The sequence below is a fragment of the Hippoglossus stenolepis genome, chromosome 15 (genome assembly GCF_022539355.2).
Source record: "Hippoglossus stenolepis isolate QCI-W04-F060 chromosome 15, HSTE1.2, whole genome shotgun sequence".
Taxonomy (NCBI): domain Eukaryota; kingdom Metazoa; phylum Chordata; class Actinopteri; order Pleuronectiformes; family Pleuronectidae; genus Hippoglossus; species Hippoglossus stenolepis.
Window position 1 is genome coordinate 21,185,231 of NC_061497.1, and position 18,416 is coordinate 21,203,646.

General features: G+C 41.4%; 2 protein-coding genes across 2 annotated transcripts; one reads left to right on the forward strand and one right to left on the reverse strand.

Annotated features, from left to right (window-relative positions):
• Positions 1-10,877, forward strand: LOC118122662 (ubiquitin carboxyl-terminal hydrolase 2). Its single transcript, XM_035179526.2, has 12 exons — positions 1-339; positions 5,660-5,707; positions 5,838-5,961; positions 6,682-6,793; positions 6,913-7,023; positions 7,116-7,180; positions 7,268-7,371; positions 7,543-7,623; positions 7,728-7,806; positions 8,958-9,065; positions 9,166-9,286; positions 9,608-10,877. The coding sequence occupies exons 1-12, from the start codon at positions 184-186 to the stop codon at positions 9,711-9,713; spliced, it is 1,215 nt and encodes a 404-aa protein (XP_035035417.2). The 5' UTR covers positions 1-183; the 3' UTR covers positions 9,714-10,877.
• Positions 10,878-14,166: 3,289 nt separating this feature from the next.
• Positions 14,167-17,945, reverse strand: LOC118122381 (merozoite surface protein CMZ-8). The gene is made up of 4 exons (XM_035179079.2): positions 17,559-17,945; positions 16,940-17,042; positions 15,304-15,696; positions 14,167-14,722 (listed from the first exon to the last, which is right to left on the reverse strand). Exons 2-4 carry the CDS (start codon positions 16,983-16,985, stop codon positions 14,679-14,681), a joined length of 483 nt encoding a protein of 160 aa, XP_035034970.2. The 5' UTR covers positions 16,986-17,042; positions 17,559-17,945; the 3' UTR covers positions 14,167-14,678.
• Positions 17,946-18,416: the final 471 nt, after the last annotated feature.

Consider the following 18,416-nt stretch of genomic DNA (forward strand, 5'->3'; position numbering starts at 1 on the left):
ACACAACGCAGTAAAAACTCACGCACACAGACACACACTCACACACCTCAGTGATCCACGCAGCAGCAGCAGCAGTGTTCAGGTGCGGAGCTGCAGACACACCAGGACCTGGACTCACCGTCTCTTCCTCCTCTCGTTGATTACCGGCTCCGGCTCTGCAGCAGCGGCGCTTCCCTGAACAACATGCCGTCTCTGCGTCACTCCTACACGGTCACGGTGCCCGAGGAGCCGGCCTCTCTCCCGCTGGACAGACCCGAGCTGCAGCGGCGGAAGACTTCGTCTCTGTCCCGGTCTGCGCTGGTGTCCACGTTCATGGGTCTGATCATCAACCAGGCCAAGGTGGGTCCATCTCCTCTCCTTCTGTCCATCATTTATTATCATTATTATCATTTATTATCATTAATGATCATTATTATCATTTATTATAGTGAGATCCTCATTTTAATATCTGTTATTCACACAACTTTTTTACCTATGAAACATGTTATCACGTCTGCATGTCCCTCACTGTCTATAAACTTACATTCATGTACTTGTACTCGTAAGTACACACTTGCCCATGCACTGTTATGCATGACTCACTTGTACATGTTATATATATTATAAATATGTCAGTGTTGTATAGTCATGATATCAGATTTTTACTAAACTGTTATCAAGGTCGAAATTCTTCACTTTAACGATATTATCACGATATTTATAGAACCTTTTAAATCATATTAATAATATCTTCTATTATCTTGTCATGTTTAACTTTGTTTAATGTCTGATTTATGGCATTTTTGGCAAAATAATTATACTCAAGATACTACAACATGCTTCAAAATGCATTGTGCAGATTTATGATAATCACATTGGATCACAGGTAGATCAATATATTGAATATTATAATATATTCCCATTGGTAGTAGTTGCCATAGTTTCACGTCTGCATATAACACATTGATTATTACAGACAGAACATATCAGCTTTTAAATCTGTCACCGGGGGCGTCAGCACATATCTTGAGAACAGTGAGTTTTGTGGTTTAACTGGAATAATATGAAGAAATATGTTCGGTTGTTTTACATCTATTGAAAGAAAAACCTCCTTAAAAGCACAAATTCTGCTTCAAAATAGGAAACAAAACATTTTTCTTAACTTAGCATATTTACATAAAACTAATAGTTGTTGTATTTTACAATGATTCACATCCACAGACACATCTGTGACACTGCAGCAGCAAAACCAATGGACTCTATTTAATAAGAAGGCAGTGACTCAAACAGTGAGTGAATGAAAAGTAGTTGAATTTGTTGCTGAGGCTGACGTGTGGGTTTTGGATCAGAAAATGTCAGTGTGTGCAGAAATATCTGCAACTTACTCAAGTCCACATCTGACCTTTAAGCTCTTATCAGCTGTTAAGTGTCGAAGGAACAGGCTGACAGCGCACACAAAGTATTTTGTGCGTGTGTGTGTGTTTGTGTGTGCAGCTGCCTACATGAGAGAAACTATTTGAGTGTGACTTTGGTTGCGTAACAGGACTAAGCTCTGCTGATAAGGAAAGTGTGTCCTGACATGTCACCTTATCATCAGCACAGTACATATTCTTAACACACAGCGCTGCCGTCAGCCCGCAGATGTGTCTGTGTGTGTCTGTGTGTGTGTGTGAGTGTGTGTTTGCGTGTGTCCAGGCAGGGTTGAGGTGTGAATGTGTTAGCCTGAGGTCACAGGTGACACCTCATGTCACTGTCTTGACTGAGACTATAGGTGATGTTGTTGGTTTCCACAGATAACCTGTGCTCTGCAGAATCAGTTCATCAGTCAATTGTGAGGCATAATTGCGCTAAACTGTATGAATAAAGTTTGACAGATTGATTGATTGATTGATTGATTGATTTATTGATTGATTGATTGGGACATTCATGATGCCCAGAGATGATCCTCTGACAAAATTTCAGTTTCAGGGTGAAAGTAACGATAACTTTCATCATTTATTAAATAGGCCTGTTATTTAGCTAATTAATCAACTAAATAGAATCATGAAATCACATGTTTGATCTTCCCTCCTCTCATGAACACGATGCATATGATCACCATCCTCACATTTTCTATTTTACTTCAGTACTTTGCACATTCACTCCTGCACAGACTGCAGAGCTCTGTAACTCACATTCTTATCATTCTTCTTATCGTTCTGCTCTTGTGCTCTAAGCTCTTGTCTTTATCTTTCTCCTCAAACTCTCAGTACCTGCAAAAGTCAAGTACTGAGCAAATAAAAAATAATTGGCCTTATCTTTCCCCCTCAGTTTTTTCACCGTTCTGCGTCGCAGCACCAAAATTCCACGTATATGAACATACTTGGCAATAAACTTAATTCTGATTGTGCTTCTGGTGCAACATTCCTACAAGGAAAGCAACAAATCTTCACCTTTGAGAAGCCGCAGTCAGAGGATTAAGTTTGTGCATTAAAAAATATAAACACTTGATAAAAACACAAAATAATTGCAGATCCTTTAACGTCACCATTCACTCACTGTCATTTAATTCCCTGATATAATTTCTCTTACAGTAGATAAAGAAGTCTTTGTGTTTGAGTACAGTTTAATTGGATCTTTTCCTTCGCTGCTACAACAGTGCAGACGTTGTTTATACTGTTACTGTGGGAGTGGCATCGCTGGCACCGCACGCTCAGGAGTGTTGCTTCTTTACTCCCAGTGCGTCGGCTTTAACCGAGCATGTAAAGCTGGTTCAGGACATAACGTTCCGCGGCCCAGCGCATCGCCTCCTTGATTTTTTAGCGTGCCAAGCCCCGCTGGTCGGCGTCCACCGGAGCACAGCGGCGGGTTGGCACTCGCACCATATGGTCACCTTCAAACAACAGAGCACAGGAGAAGGGAAAATAATCTCAACCCAGCCGGCTGTTATGAGCTGATAGTGTCACTGTTCTATTTTCAGCTTTTGGAACAATGTGATAAACATCATGAGGCTGTGAACCTCTTCACCGAACGTGCTGACCAGGACATCAACAGGTTCTTCTCCCTGCCGCCTTCTGCATATGTGAAAGACAAACGTCCCGTCCCTCTTTCCCTGAAAATCGCTTGTGATTAGAACAACCTAAGATAACAGAAACTTTCAAGACAACTTGTTCAATGTCTGCTTTGACTTTTTAGTTTGGTCCATGTTAATGTGGACGAGGTGGGATTCATGCCATATACTGCAGCGAGCCACCAGGGGGCGATCAAGATGATTTGGCTTCCCTTTTGTGGCTCCGTCATATCGGCCGTCTTTATGTCCAGCCCATGGTGTGACCACTGTAACGCTGATGTCATGCATTTGCTAAGATAACCACAAGTATAGTTCACTGGAAAATAGAAGAGAACCCTCCGCCTGTTTCCCCCGGCAACAGCAAATCAAACCACGCCATATTTCAGTGATTAACAGGAAGCTGACGTCGCTGCTCCGTTTACAGTTTGCACATCTCTGCTGTTGTGCCCTCATGTGTTCCTGCGTCGGTGTGCCGCCGCCCTGACGCTGACGCCTGCAGCTCCTCGGCCGTCAGCAGAGGAGCTGATGCGTGACACGGCTGCTCTGCGTCACCACGTTACTCAGTCACTATGTTCCCTCAGTCAGGATGAGCTGCAGGTCAGAGGTGTGTCACCGGTTAATGAGCACACACACCGAAAGTGAACGGGGGAATAAAACATATGAATGTGCTCACAGCAGTTATTCACTGGTGTGTTATTTGGTTTGTGACGTTCAGATCAATCTCTCACTTCTTTTAAATGGTGAAAGTGATTTTCTAGTCGTAACAAACACTCAAATCACTTCACACACATTCGTACAGTGCTTCTATAAGCTGGGATTTTTCTATCACACATCTTTCACAGTCATGGCAGAATGGCCGTCGGGGGGTTGAGGGTTCAGTTTCCTTGCCCAAGGACACTCGGGCAGGCATACTGAAGGAGCCACAGCCGCCACCCACAATTAAAGTTATTTAACTTTATGCAATAAAATGTCTCCTGAATCATGAGCATGTTATTTTCAGCAATAACAATAGAGCAAAAGTTCAATATAACTCTGCATCAATATGCATTGTGCAAACACAGTGAAGAGGTGTAGATGTAATTGATCTAAGTGTTAATCATTCTCTGCTCATAAAGACGAGTTTCAAACCTTCACTCAGAGAAAAAATCTGTCTCTAAACTTAAAATAAATAATAAGGTGACATTTCTCATGACAATTCTCGATATAGACTGATTTGAATTGCAGTTTTTTTCTTGACGTAATTTGGCCAAATCGTTCAGCCCGATCTAGAACAGATAACCAGACAATACTAGTTTTGTTTTTTAAAGTAATAATAGTTTTATATTATCCATCGCTCCAATATCTGTAACACTTATTCTTTGAGGGTCACGAGGGGGCAGGAGCCAATCTGACATTGAGCGCGAGGCGAGCTGCACCCGGCACAGGAGGCTGCCCAGTCCCCAATGCCTGTCACCATAGCAACCAAGGTTGTAGGACAGACCCTCGGAGGGTCGGGTGAAGGATACAGGGTCTTAGAGGTTAGAGGTATAAAGGAGAAACCACGTGACTCAGGTCAGCTCTACGTTGTGTTCTCAGATTCTCAGGCAAACTTTCCCCATCAGTCTGCATCACATGTTTGTGGGACGTCAGCGTGCTGTGTGTGTGTGTGTGTGTGTTAACTGTTGAGCTCATCAGTGCAGGGAAAGGTCAGAACACACTGTGGCATTTCTCATCAGAGCGTGTGGAACAGGAGCTTATGTCTACAGCACGCTGCTGCTGCTGCTGCTGCGGCAACAGTGTGACCGTCATACCATGTTGTTGAATAAATGCTCCACAGTCCTCTGAGGCTTATTCACACTTCAGGAATGTAACACAGTGGCTGTCATACAGTCATGTGCAAGCTGCTCTGCTGGAATGTGCAGGCGAATACACCGATGAGGGGGAGAACTAAATATAAGTACTTTACTTTACTGTTTAAAAAACTGCTGCATGACATGTTAATATAATTATAGCAACACACAGTCAGCCTTATGCTACTACATGTTTTATTTTTATTGCAAAAGCTTCGCTTCGCAAGTTACCTGGTGACTTGGTCCCAGATTATCATTCTTACTGGTGAACATGAAGATTTTATGTCAACATGTCCCTCTTGTGTCTTCTTTATGACAAAAACTGTATATAACTAAATATTTTGGACAAAATAAGCAGTAAGTGCCATGTAAACAAATGCTAGTCTGAAAAAAATGAAGGTTTTTTGATTTAGAAAACCTAAGAAACCAATTCTGTCAAATTGCGGCCACAGTTTTCTGTCTGAACCAGTTCGAGCCAGAGAGAAAACTAACCAAACACAACGGGTACTCTGTTTTTTTGTGTCTGGACCCGACCCGACCTTCAGACGATAAAGTGGTAAAAATAGTTTTAGAGTTGAAAGAATCCATCTGCACAGTGAGCTCAAGGTTTGTCGTCTGCTTTCATGTTGTTCAAAGCCAGTCAGAGTTTTTCTTTATCGACAAACAACCTGATCGTCCCTGGTGGTTTTCTGCCGTGTGTCTCATGTTATGTGACTCCTCTCTGTCGTTCCTGTTAAACTCATCATTCCCTGACATTTGCGTGAATAAACAAGAATCTCTTCTGTTTTTTTTCTTTGAGCAGAACAAGAGTCCACAAGGCCTGGTGGGACTGAGGAACCTGGGAAACACGGTGAGTTCTCTTACCTCACTTTGTGGCCTCATAATAAACTCTGTATCTCGCTGCACTTTGACCCACTCACACCATCACCTGACTCCACATCTACATTTGATTAATCCTCTCCTGTGTTTGTGATTTTCAGTGTTTCATGAACTCCATCCTGCAATGTCTGAGCAACACTCCGGAGCTGAGGGACTACTGCCTGAGGAACGTCCATCACACAGACCTCAACAACAACTGTGGGACGAACGCAGCTCTCATGGAAGGTAAGACGAGACTCAGAGCGAAACTCGTTATCAGATCGTTACGAGGAACATGAGTCACTTCATGGCTCGGCAGTAGGTGACATTTTATTAGTTTATATGTCGTTTAGTCTCAAATTGCAAGAATTAATTGCTCTTCTGCCCTAAATCATTGCTGAAGACGTGACAGCTTTGTACCCTGATCACTGAAAGACACAGAGGAGCCGCGTCCTCCGTCCAAGGCCTGAAAGTTTCCTTAAATTCAAGCTGTTCCAAATTTCACACACTCATGGATATCAGTTCCCTAAACGTGCCAGATTTTTTACATAAAGATCCATTTATTATTTTCTGAGAAATCAATGAAACGCTCAAAACTATCTCCTGGATTTAGACCAAATTTCATTGGATCTCTCCCGACACGTACCGCCTCCTTCAACATGGAAATATATAAAATGACTCTTAAATGGCTTTTGTGTTGTAATAAAAACACTTGTTTTCCAATGTTCGGTACAAATCCCTGTTTTTCTTGTGCTGCAGTTTTATAATGTGGTTTAGTTTTTATATTCCCAGGCTGGAAACAGCGGCAGTATGTTTTTAGTGCTGCTGTCCGTCCTCATGTGTGTCTGACCCACTCGTGAATACCTGAGAAATCTGTTGCCCAATAGCATTGTTTCCAGGGGATCAATTCCCCTTTTTTTTTTAATTTTCATAACCGTGGTCTCTTTCCTTCGTCTCCTGTCTCAGAGTTTGCTAAACTGACTCAAAGCCTGTGGACGTCTGTCAACAACGAGGCCATCAGCCCGTCCGATTTCAGGAACCAGATCCAGAGATTCGCTCCCAAATTTGTCGGCTGCAAGTAAGTTTCTCCCTCGTCCCGACTCTAAGCTCTGTTCTCATTTAAATATACTTAATATAAGAAGTAAAATGCCAGTTGAAACAATGACGGTAACAGTTTCTCTGTCCGTCTCTCCGCAGTCAACAGGACGCACAGGAATTTCTGCGCATGCTATTGGACGGACTCCATAATGAAGTGAACAGAGTGACAGTCTGCCCCAAGGTGTCGGCCCATGACCTTGACCACCTCTCGTAAGTCCCCGACACCTTCGCTGCTCAGTAACACTGCTGCACGTGTGAGTTCAGGATTTCTCCTAATATGTGAAAATGATTGTTGTTCACAGGGACGAGGAAAAAGGCAAGAGAATGTGGAATATGTACCTGGAGCGAGAGGACAGCAAAGTAGTGGGTGAGTAATTGTTGGAATGTGGCTGCGAAATGATCTCAAACCACAATTGAACGTTAAATTTTATTTAATTTAATTCTCCATCTGTAGATTTATTCGTCGGGCAGTTGAAAAGTTCCCTGACTTGCTCCGTCTGTGGTTTCCGCTCCACTGTGTTCGATCCGTTCTGGGACTTATCAATACCTATTGCACAGGTCAGCACACTCACACACTCACACACTCACACACTCACACACTCACACACTCACACACTCACTTTTCAAAGGTTTTCTACACATCAATACTTGTTAAAGAAGTATTAGCTAGTCTATTTCAAGTCTTGATGTTTGCACTGTATTAACCCGACATTCTCCGCGTCTCCACAGAAGAGCTCAAGCGAAGTGAGTCTCAAAGACTGTTTGAGACTCTTTACTAAAGAAGACGTGCTGGATGGAGACGAGAGGCCGGTAAGAGGCTCCGCCCGCTCCCCAATTCTTTTTTAGAGGTGACATGTGATGTTATTCAGCAGCAGCATCTCACTGATCTCACTGTTTGTCTAATTTTCTCTCAGACGTGCAAGAAATGCAAAACCAGAAGGAAATGCACCAAACGATTCAGCATCCAGAAGTTCCCTCAGATCCTCGTGCTTCGTATCCTTTTCCTCACGCCTTTGTGACACTTACAGCAACCACATGCCTTCGAATGTCTTCTGGCTAACATGCCACCAAAAAGTCAGTAATCTGTCAGGAACGAAAGGAGGATTTTGTTGAAAGAGCGTCCAGTTAGAAAGACTGGACTAACTCTTCCAGATACCTACCTACCTACCTACCTACCTACCTACCTTCCTACCTACCTACCTACCTACCTACCTAACTACCTTCCTACCTACCTACCTACCTACCTACCAACCTACCTAACTACCTTCCTACCTACCCACCTACCTACCTACCAACCTACCTAACTACCTTCCTACCTACCTACTGACCTACATATCTACCGACCAATCCATCTAGTCTGTCTAGTCTGGTCATGCCTGTCTATCTTATGAGTTTGTTTATGTGTCTCTCATAAGGAAGTTCCACTCAGCTTTCCAGAGCTTTCCGTACGTACGTCTGAAACGGTGGCGGCTCTCCGGCTCTGCAGGAGGATGGTCAGCAACTAGCAAGTCCAGTTAGTGGAGCATCAAACAGCCAAGGAGCTTGATGTTTCCTCCAGAGACCGTAAACAAAGCTAAAATGAGACTAATCATAGGATTTAGATTCACCAGGTGAACAAAAACTCATCGAAAGATGTCGCGTGATTGTCAATGTTACTACACGTCTGCTGGGTGTGTAACTAGTCAAATCTAGTTTGTTCAACTTTGGCTTGTTCAGATAAATAAACACACACGTACCTCTGCACAGACCTGCTGGTAGCTGGTGCATGTGTTGCTGTTTGTGTTTAAGCTCAGCCTCCGTCTTCATTCACACAGACACACAGACCTGCAGTTTTGAGAGTGGGGGCCGCACACCCACTGCAAAAAGGATGTAATAAAGAAACACAGCAAACACAGTAAAGTGTGTGATGATTACTTTTCCAGGAAATTCCTTCAAAGGTGGTTTCAATGACGAGTTTAACTAATATTGAACTTGTCAGTGCATCATATTTGATGAGCTGACAACTACACAAAGTGAAGTACAATCAAATATAAAGTACATTAAACGTATAATTAAATGCATTTACTGTATCTGAAATGTCTCATATGCCAAATATAATGTTAATTTGAATCAGTTTGGTTTCCTTGACCGAACATTCCTCTCAGACCTGAAGCGTTTCTCAGACTCTAACGTCCGAGCGAGCAAACTCTCCACGTACGTCAACTTCCCTCTCAAGGAGCTGGACCTGCGGGAGTTCGCCTCTGAGAGCAGCGGTAAGTACCCGGCGTCCCGGACGAGTCCTGCACTTTTTTCCCGAAGCGTTGGCTGGATTTGATGAGCACTGACTAATGAGCGTTGTGTCTCTCCCTGCAGAGCGTCCCGTGTACAACCTGTACGCAGTGTCCAACCACTCGGGAAATACTTTGGGAGGCCATTACACAGCGTACTGCAAGAACCAGGCGCTGGGGGAGTGGTACAGCTACAACGACTGCAGGTAGCAACTCAAATCTACTCTCACATCATCATATCATTTTATTAGCCTGGCAGAAAGCTGTGTGATCTCATACTGTTCTTGTACTGTACACAATGTACCTGCTGTCAAGCGCATAAAAACATGACGAGGTGCAAAGGTGTGTTACCATGATTTCAAATGTACACGTGTGCGCCTGTGGCTGGGCTTGACCGCTGTTTGGTTTTGAGGCCACGTTTAATTACAGAAATATGTCAATTAATAACGTAAAAATTCTCGAAGAACACAAAGCCATGTGTGTTTTCAGTGTTTTAACGACACGTGTGTTCTGTGTGTTCTCTGCAGGGTGAGCCCGATGTCCTCCAGTCAGGTCCGCAGCAGCAACGCCTACGTGCTCTTCTACGAGCTGGCCACACCCCCGCACGGCAAATATCAGACATGCCGGCTCTAGACGCCGAGGAGGAGGAGGAGGAGGAGGAGGAGGAGGAGGAACGAGTTGCACCAACGACTGGGCCTATGAACGCAGACTCTGCCTGTGTGGAGAGAGCTCCGCCTAGTGGAGAAAGTTCTGCCATTACAAAGTTGCTGTGGAAAAAGAAAAGAAACCCTTAAACCTTACGAAGGTGGATGTGAATGCACTTTGCACTGAGGTCACACATTAGGTGGAAGTGAAGTGACGACGCCGCCACTGGCCACGACGTTTAGAGATCCAGCTCCGGGGCGTCACCATCACGGTGCACATGCAGCAGTGGACTCAGAAAATTATGTTTTATTTCATTCTAGTTCATTTTCATTTCAAAAATAACATTTCCAGCTGTTCATGGACCCTTTTTGCCAAGTGTGTGGATTTGCTTTGTCACTTTGAATATGGACACATGGACTTGAAAGATGTCCCACAACACTGACTCCAATATATTATGTATTTTATTTAATATGATGCCAGTGATATGACAGCTTCTGGTTTTCTGCTGAGAACGGTGGAAACCCACAGATGCACAGGGGATGTTTTATGTCAAAGCACATTTTTATTTTTGTACAGTATTTATGGGCAGCGAGGTGAATGTATCTCAACTGCGGAAAAAGCCTGATATACCAAAGCAGCTGTATAAATATGCATCGGCAATACTTCCCCCTAGGAAGTAAAGTAAAGCTGACTTTACATCAACTGAGGCTGCGTCATCCGTTCATTTTTATCATACCGTTATTTATTCAGGCAACCGAATGGAAGCTGGGAAGGAATGTTAAACCAACAACACAAGCTTTATACAGTATGTTTAACCAGATGCTCTTCATTCAGCTCATCCTTCCCGACAGATATCTTTGCTAAACTACATCGAGCAGCAATGACAAATTCCTGCGGCCACTGGGGGCTCGTGGGGATAAGATGAAAACACAACGTTGGACTCATTATATCTTTAAAGTTACTGCGGTAGACATTTTAGCGAATATTTGCACTTTCCAGGGAGACAAAGAACAACGTTAACATACATTGAATGTCGTATTTCTATTGTCACGATGGTTTTATTACCTGTGTTCTTTCGTCTTTGAGCTCTTGTCTGTGCTCCTGAGGAAAATATGTTGGAAAATATTAAATATCCCAGTATTTATTCACTAACCTTTGTCTTGTCTGCTGTTTGATGCCGTGCAGGTAGTGTTCAGTGGGTTTAAAAAGAAACCTCCCTTTGCTGCTGCGAATGTGGTTCAATCGATTCGTGTTTCTAGAGTGCAGTGGAAACCTGTGAAGCTGAGGAGGAACTGCAGCATAATTCTCCGTGAATCAATTATTGCGAGCGACTCTCTGCACATAACATATAGTCATTTCATTCATCCTTTATATAAAAACATTGATCGGTGATATAACGTCCAGGCTTTTTGTCAGGTTGGATTTGTGTCAGTACGACCTCTGACCTACATAGAGCAAGGCCACGTGACAGAGGTGCTGGTCCAACTCTGCACCACTAGAGGACGCTGTGTTTTTTTTGCACTGAAGAAACACTTGACCCACACAGAATAAATTGTCAGATCATTGTTGGACATGAGGAATATTTTTCAGAAAGACAAGGACCTGGTTTATCAGGTGAAAACCAGACAGTAACTGGTTCATATCTGATATTCACCAACATCCCTGTATATTATAAAACCACTGAAGGGTCGACTGTCTTAGTTAACTCTTGTCCTTGAGCCACTGAGCTTTTTAACGCCTGAGGAAAGAGATGTGTGTGTGTGTGTGTGTGTGTGTGTGTGTGTGTGTGTGTGTGTGTGTGTGTGTGTGTGTGTGTGTGTGTGTTCGCCTCAGACAGATGTTCTGCTGGTAACAAGGCCGATATGAGAAAGTTATCAGCAGCGGAGGTCTGAGTGTGTTGTTGCAGCTGTAACACAGACTGAGCCTCTCACGCAGTCGGTGTTGAGTCTGGAACAAAAGGGTTGTGAGCATATGGGAGTTTCATAGACACACAGAAGAATCTCGGCCTTCAGCGAATGTAGAAATGTGCAAGAGGAGCCTGTGTTGCTATCGAAGGCTCATTCTGAGATACTGAAATCACAATGATACACAATGATCTCAACACAAAATGTAATACATTCAGTTTTCCCTTTGAATTCTACACACTGGACCTTTGACCCATGAACGTGTAATTGTTCAGGTCACTTAGTTGTCAAAGTGAGAATTAGGATACAGCATTAAAACAGCCATTATAGTCTATTAGAAACATGCTGCTATCCCCACAATGTTATAAGGAACCCTTTAGCACATTTACAATACTTATAGTTTTAACTTTGTCTTAACGTTGCTTAGTTAGATTCTCTTTTATTCTCTTTTAACTTATTATGTAAAACTGTTGGTAGAGAAAGAACCGTGTTTCCTTTTTGATTCTACGCTTGTGCAAGAGATAAATGCCAAAAAAAGAAAAACCTTGAATGTTGAAATCTTGAATAGATGTATGAATATAAATATTTAGATATAGTAGATGTATAGGGGTTCATTTATCATATCATGGTTGTGTGGACACAAGTTGAACACAAGTAAAAACACACACACTCACTCACTCACACTCTCCTATGAGTTCTGGGGGGGGTCACATGAAAGAGCCTGTGCTAAAATATTGGATTATATAACACTAATTTAATAAAAAACATTTCATTTTCATCTTTGCAAATATGCTCCGATAGGACGCTCCCCTCCCCCAGCATGTGCACACACTCCCGCCGGCCCCCATCCACACCATATGGGCCAATCACACAGCTCAGGGTATTAACAGTGATTTGGGGGCAGCGATGCTTTCAGTGTTCTTAACGAGCACTCGCCATGTTGACACGTCCACAGCTAATGACCGTGCCATAAAACCGTTCCCGCCTCCCGTGGGGTAAAGTCCGCTCTGAAAACGCACTCCTGAGTTTGACCTGATCTTCAACTCGCAGCGGCACCAAAAACACGTCTTTGTCTTCAGCGGTTGTAAAAATGATCAATTATGAACTTGTTTTAATTGATTTATTTGGGGAAAATCCGATTTTCTGTCAAATATTTTGTATCTTAACAATTAATAATTAAAAAGAAATTGATTAACAGTGGATTATTAACAGGTAAAGATTTATCTGCCAATGAGTTACCTGCATTTACCCCCAAAAAACTGTAGCACTAACATTATGGTTTTTGCCCTAAAGAGCAAATGGACAAAAATAGTTTTCCTTACTACAAAATATATTTCACTTAACCACAGCTTGTTTATATCTGCTGTCATAACCCATTCTCAATAGTTATATTTTAATACACTATGCATATTGAAGATTAACTCATCATCTGGTATAGCTGTTAAATGTTTTCTGACTCAAATGCTAATTGAAATAACATGTGCCTGTGTATGTTTATCTTCTTGGCTTGTGACCATGAAAGGAATCTGTTTGGTTTGTGTTTTGCAATATGGAATAGTTTACTACAGCATCAGTACAAAGAAGTTCAAAAAGAGTAAAGCCATGAATGTCTCAGTCTTGAGGTTTAGGTCCTAATTCCAAAGGAAAAAAAAAGAAAATTCAAGATTAAATAATTTGATTGTGGCCTAATAGTTTCACATTTTTAACAATAAGCTTACTCGTCTTATCACTGACGGTTAAATGAAAAGATTAGCACCAGTCTCACATCTGTCCATGACATATGAAGCTCCAGCCAGCAGCCGGCTAACTGAGCTTAGCTGTTTGTCCAAAATCTGCCACCCAGTTTGTCTAAAGCTCACTTGTTAACATGATAACTTTATATATTGTTTAATCCATACAGGGTAAAAATTACACTTTTCAACAATCGTATTATACAGAGTGTTCAAATACGGCTAACTACCTTTTTATGCCTCAGTTTCTAGCGCCAAGCCGACATGACCTGGACCAAAGAGTCCACAATAAAGAATAAAGAATACAGAATTATCAAAAGCATTTAACTTTGATTGTTTCTGAATTTAGACTTTATAATGTCAGGGGGGGAACCAATGATTTCCAGTGGCTTTATAACCGTTTAACGTACGTTATCAGGCGGAGGAGGTAACAATATAAAGTAGCACTCAAATGAATTAACATTTTGACCACTTGGGCTGCTGCATTATTATTCTTTGCCTTACTAACTATTAAGTCAAGACAAGTCACTTGAAAACTCAGCAAGTAGTTTGGTCCATATTTAATTTCTATAATTTCCAATGTCAAGAACTAACTTGTGGTGTTCGGTCTTTATCAAAGTGAAACCGAGTAGATACCCTCTTTATCGTGAATGTCACGTACACACCGAAACTTCAATATCCTCATAAAAGGAGCAAACAAGTCAGGTTTGCCGGGACGTACTTACACAATCAACGTCTGGACTTTGCTCCGATATCTTCAGCTATTGGCACATTAACCAGATGTAATAAAAAAATCACAAACGCCACTTTACGGTAAGGGGAAGGAGTCATTTATTAAAGGTATATAGTGATTTCAAAGCTTTTGCTCCATATATAAATATAGACTTTCGATTCAAGATCCCAACGGTAATTTATTTTCCCCCTCTGCACATGCTCCAAATATAAAAAAATACATATTAGGAAATCCGGCTCATTATTGTTAATATTTACAGATTGAAAAAAAAAAAAAAAATTAAACACCTTAGCAGTTTCTTTTCAATTTTTCAAAAAGCGATTTGTACAATTTTTTAACTTAACTTCTATATAGCAAAACATGTTTTGATCAACTATGGGATGTTTTTTTCCGATCTGCACATGTCTTCCTCCCGGCCCATTAAATCATCCTCTAGGTTATAAACACAAGTATATTCTCTCATTGGGCCTTTCAGACATTTGGGCCTTTTCTTTATTCAGTTAATATGGTCACTAATTAATCAGTCTAGGATGGTTATTGTTTACTATGCTTTGCTATTTAAACTGCTGTTTGGCTAGAACTAGTCTCAGATCCTCCCGGTGAACTTCAACGCACCAAAGATACCACCACCTGAAAAAAAAAGATAGACAGATGCTTTTCAGTGTTTGTTCACGAACTGTTCACTCATTACATTCTAGTTTTTTGCCACATTTTGACTTCGTTTTCCTTGTATTGCTAGTTTGCGTGTGTTTGCTCGCTGCTCGACAGGAGAACTGACCCTGGTTCAGACTGACGGCTGATTCACATTCACATTCACAAAGATTAAACAAACAAATAACAGATTGAAGCAAAGCTCGATATAAAAACTCCTGATTAAGAAATACTCGATGAAATGTTGCACTTCTTCAAAATGCTCAAATACCAAGTCTGAGTAGAAAAGCAACATTTATGTGGCAGTGAAAAACTCAGAGTTTTACAAAGTTAAAATTATGGAGGATAAGTTATATGATAATAAGATGGCAAAGAATGTAAGTCGTGTATCATCTTATCATTTTCACTTGTCTCTAAATGATGAGGTTGTAAGTTTGACTCATTTGGACTTTAAAAAAGGCCCAATTGGGAGTATTCTGCTTCTACCAATCCAAAACTTTTCATCAGTTTTGTTTTCTTGGTGAGAACCGGCCTCCAGAGTCCTTGTGCACTGTACTCACCAACTGCAGCCACTCCAGCGATGGAGCCGATGGTGATGCCAGCTATGGCGCCACCGGAAAGCCCAGGGTCAACTTCTTCCACGGGCTTAGGGGTAGTGGGGTCTTTCACAGGGGCAGTGGGGTCTGTCACAGGGGCAGTGGGGTCTGTCACAGGGGCAGCGGGGTCTGTCACAGGGGCAGCGGGGTCTGTCACAGGGGCAGCGGGGTCTGTCACAGGGGTACCGGGAACAGGCCCAGTGGCAGTGGCATCAGGCTCAGTGGCAGTGGCATCAGGCACTTTGGTTCCTGATGATCCCGTTTGTGTCGCTGGGTCTGGGCTGGATGGACGATTTGAGGGAGTGACAGGTGCAAGCGTAGATACATTGGTGGGCCCCTGTCCTCGACACAAAGCCACTGTGACAGAAAGAGCCAAAAGACAGAAAAGGGTTGAAAAAGAATCATTGAAATCTAGCATCAAACAGTATTTGTGGCAAAATATTGAAGATAGGTCCATGGGATGACTTTATTTAATTAATGTAGTACAGGACATGTTTTACAATGAGGATATGTAGTCCATAATAAATCTAATCTTTGACTCAACAGCACCAGTTTAGTGCCACAATAACTGTGTCTAACCCTTTTAACAAACACGGTCAACATTTATGACTGAAGCTATAAACCTTCTACCATCAACCATCAACCATTAGGAAATGCAGCAACTGTAAGTTCCTTTATTTCCAGAGGTTCCCTTCAAATAGTTGTAAAGCAATACATTTAATTTGCAATAAACAAAAGTATTATACATATTAATATGAGAGTGTTGCATGGGTAAAGGTTGAGGTTGGGTTTGGTACAAGCCAATAAAAAACAGTGCGGTTTCGACTTCTTAGAGATTAAAAGGCTCATTGTTCCACGCCTTATTTTCCATTTCATCATCTCAGTTTATTGCATAGAAAAGAGCGTCATGGGGATTTTTACGAGATTAGAAGAAAACATAACCTTATGCTGATATTTTTATACTTTTTGTATTTATGGATCAGAGGTCTCACACTGAACCACGTGTATTGTTGTCTAAACCCACTGGTATAGTTTCAGATGGTAGAAGCTCCTATAGGCTCCCAGTGGGTGGGGGGGGGAAGTTCTGGTTTGACCTTCTCTCATGGTACAATTTATCAAAGGGTTATTACTTTTAATAGTGGCCTAATAAATGGTTAATAAATGGTTAAGTAAAGCTTCGTAAATCAATCATAAGCAATGTGAAGAGCACGGTTTGTGTTGCCAGGTTGAGATAACTGGTTCAACTACGTTCTTAAAATCTAGACCAACATCAGTTTAGCATCTTTAGTCCGTACAATCCTTAATAAACGACTAAACCTTCACACCACTGTTAGAGAAAAGTGAGAAACATTGATGAATGGAAGGCCAACGTTTAGTACTGCATCCTTATCAAGCAGAAAACACAGTAGCCTGGGATTTCAACCAACCTGGCAATAAATATGTTCTTAATATGACTTGTATATATCAGGCTATGATAAATTATTTATTACCAAAGGATAAATAATAGCATCAAGTACAGCAACTCTTTCTTTAGGGAACCTCATTTGATAGTGGTACCAACAATTTCTTTTAAAAAGTCTGTATGGATATTTTTCTTTACCTGCGCCAAGAAGGCAGAGAGTCACAATGACGTGATTCAGTTGCATTGTCCCAGATTTATGTGTCAGCGTCACAAAAACAGGAATTAAGTGTTTGGAGCTGTTCTGAAACACAAACACAGAGACACAGTTCATTTCTGTGCAAACACACACATCATATTTCACTCTTTCCTGTCTGCGACATTCGACCTTATCCAACTTTCCTCCGTCGCAAACTGGAGAAGTATCCTCACCACGTCAATTATACCCGCCCCTGCATTGTCGTGTGAAAAGACAAACTTATTCACAAATAAAATCCACCTAAACTCATTTAGTTTCACCCCGTTTAGTAAAAAAGTGCAACCCAGATCTATCATTTATGTAAATCATGCAGAGCATATCAGAGTTTAGTCGATTCTCATCCTCCTGACTTACTTAATTTAATATCTGTATATATTTCTCAAATCTAATGTATTTGTGAACATCAGAGACAAAATATTTCCGCCTGATGATTTCACGGAAAGGAGTTTGAGATTAAAGGAAACAAGCACAAAGATACTTGGATTCTCAGATAAATTAAAAACTTTTGTGTGCATACCATGATTTTGCCTGTTTAGATCTAAGAGGAAAGGTACAACTCACCTGAGAGGCTGTCAGCGATTCTTCTGTAAGGGAAGGATATTCTCCGAACACCTGCTTTTATCACCACTTTATCACACCAGCCCATCAGCTGCAGCCCTCCCACCTGAACATATGAGTGTGTGGGTGTTTGTGCAGGGATACAATACACATAGTGATTTGATAGGTTTATTAATCCTAACCATGGGGCTTTATTTTTTTTTATGGCACACTTACTGCATTCGACAGACTTTGGACTTTTTCTGAATGTAAACTGAGTTGAGAGTGTATGAGGTCAAGGCTGCAGCGGCGTGATGACCAACCTTTTTTTTGGCATATGACGGATTAGACTATTCCACTTTTTCACTTAATCTTAGTGACAGCCAATCCTGAACATGTCAGATACGCATGTTCACGATTCCCTCGAACGGAAATTACAGTGTTGGTCATTTTCCCAAAACGACTTATTTACCTGACAGGTATCAACTGGGACTTTTGGTCCTAAATTTCCCTTATCATCAATATCTATCTATCTATCTATCTATCTATCGATCTATCGATCTATCTATCTATATATCTATCGATCTATCTATCTATCTATCTATCTATCTATCTATCTATCTATCTATCTATCTATCTATCTATCTATCTATCTATATATATATCTATCTATCTATATATCTATATATCTATCTATCTGTCTGTCTGTCTGTCTGTCTGCATTAATGCATTAACCTTAAGTGAACAAGTAGTCCAGGAAAAAGAAAATCCACCATCAGGGGCAGCAGCCAAATCCACATATAAATAAATAAAAAATATAGCTATCTTGAGTTACAGGACTTACTGAGTGAATTGCTCTTCTTCCTTGTGTCAGAAACATTA

Excerpts from the sequence above, each read along its gene's own strand:
- LOC118122662 (XM_035179526.2), top strand. The coding sequence starts at position 184 with ATGCCGTCTCTGCGTCACTCCTACACGGTCACGGTGCCCGAGGAGCCG. Across the intron at positions 9,066-9,165 it reads GTTCGCCTCTGAGAGCAGCG|AGCGTCCCGTGTACAACCTG; the intron begins GTAAGTACCCGG and ends CTCTCCCTGCAG. Across the intron at positions 9,287-9,607 it reads TACAGCTACAACGACTGCAG|GGTGAGCCCGATGTCCTCCA; the intron begins GTAGCAACTCAA and ends TGTTCTCTGCAG.
- LOC118122381 (XM_035179079.2), bottom strand. The coding sequence starts at position 16,985 with ATGCAACTGAATCACGTCATTGTGACTCTCTGCCTTCTTGGCGCAG. Across the intron at positions 15,697-16,939 it reads TCTCTGCCTTCTTGGCGCAG|TGGCTTTGTGTCGAGGACAG; the intron begins GTAAAGAAAAAT and ends TTTCTGTCACAG. Across the intron at positions 14,723-15,303 it reads CGCTGGAGTGGCTGCAGTTG|GTGGTGGTATCTTTGGTGCG; the intron begins GTGAGTACAGTG and ends TTTTTTTTTCAG.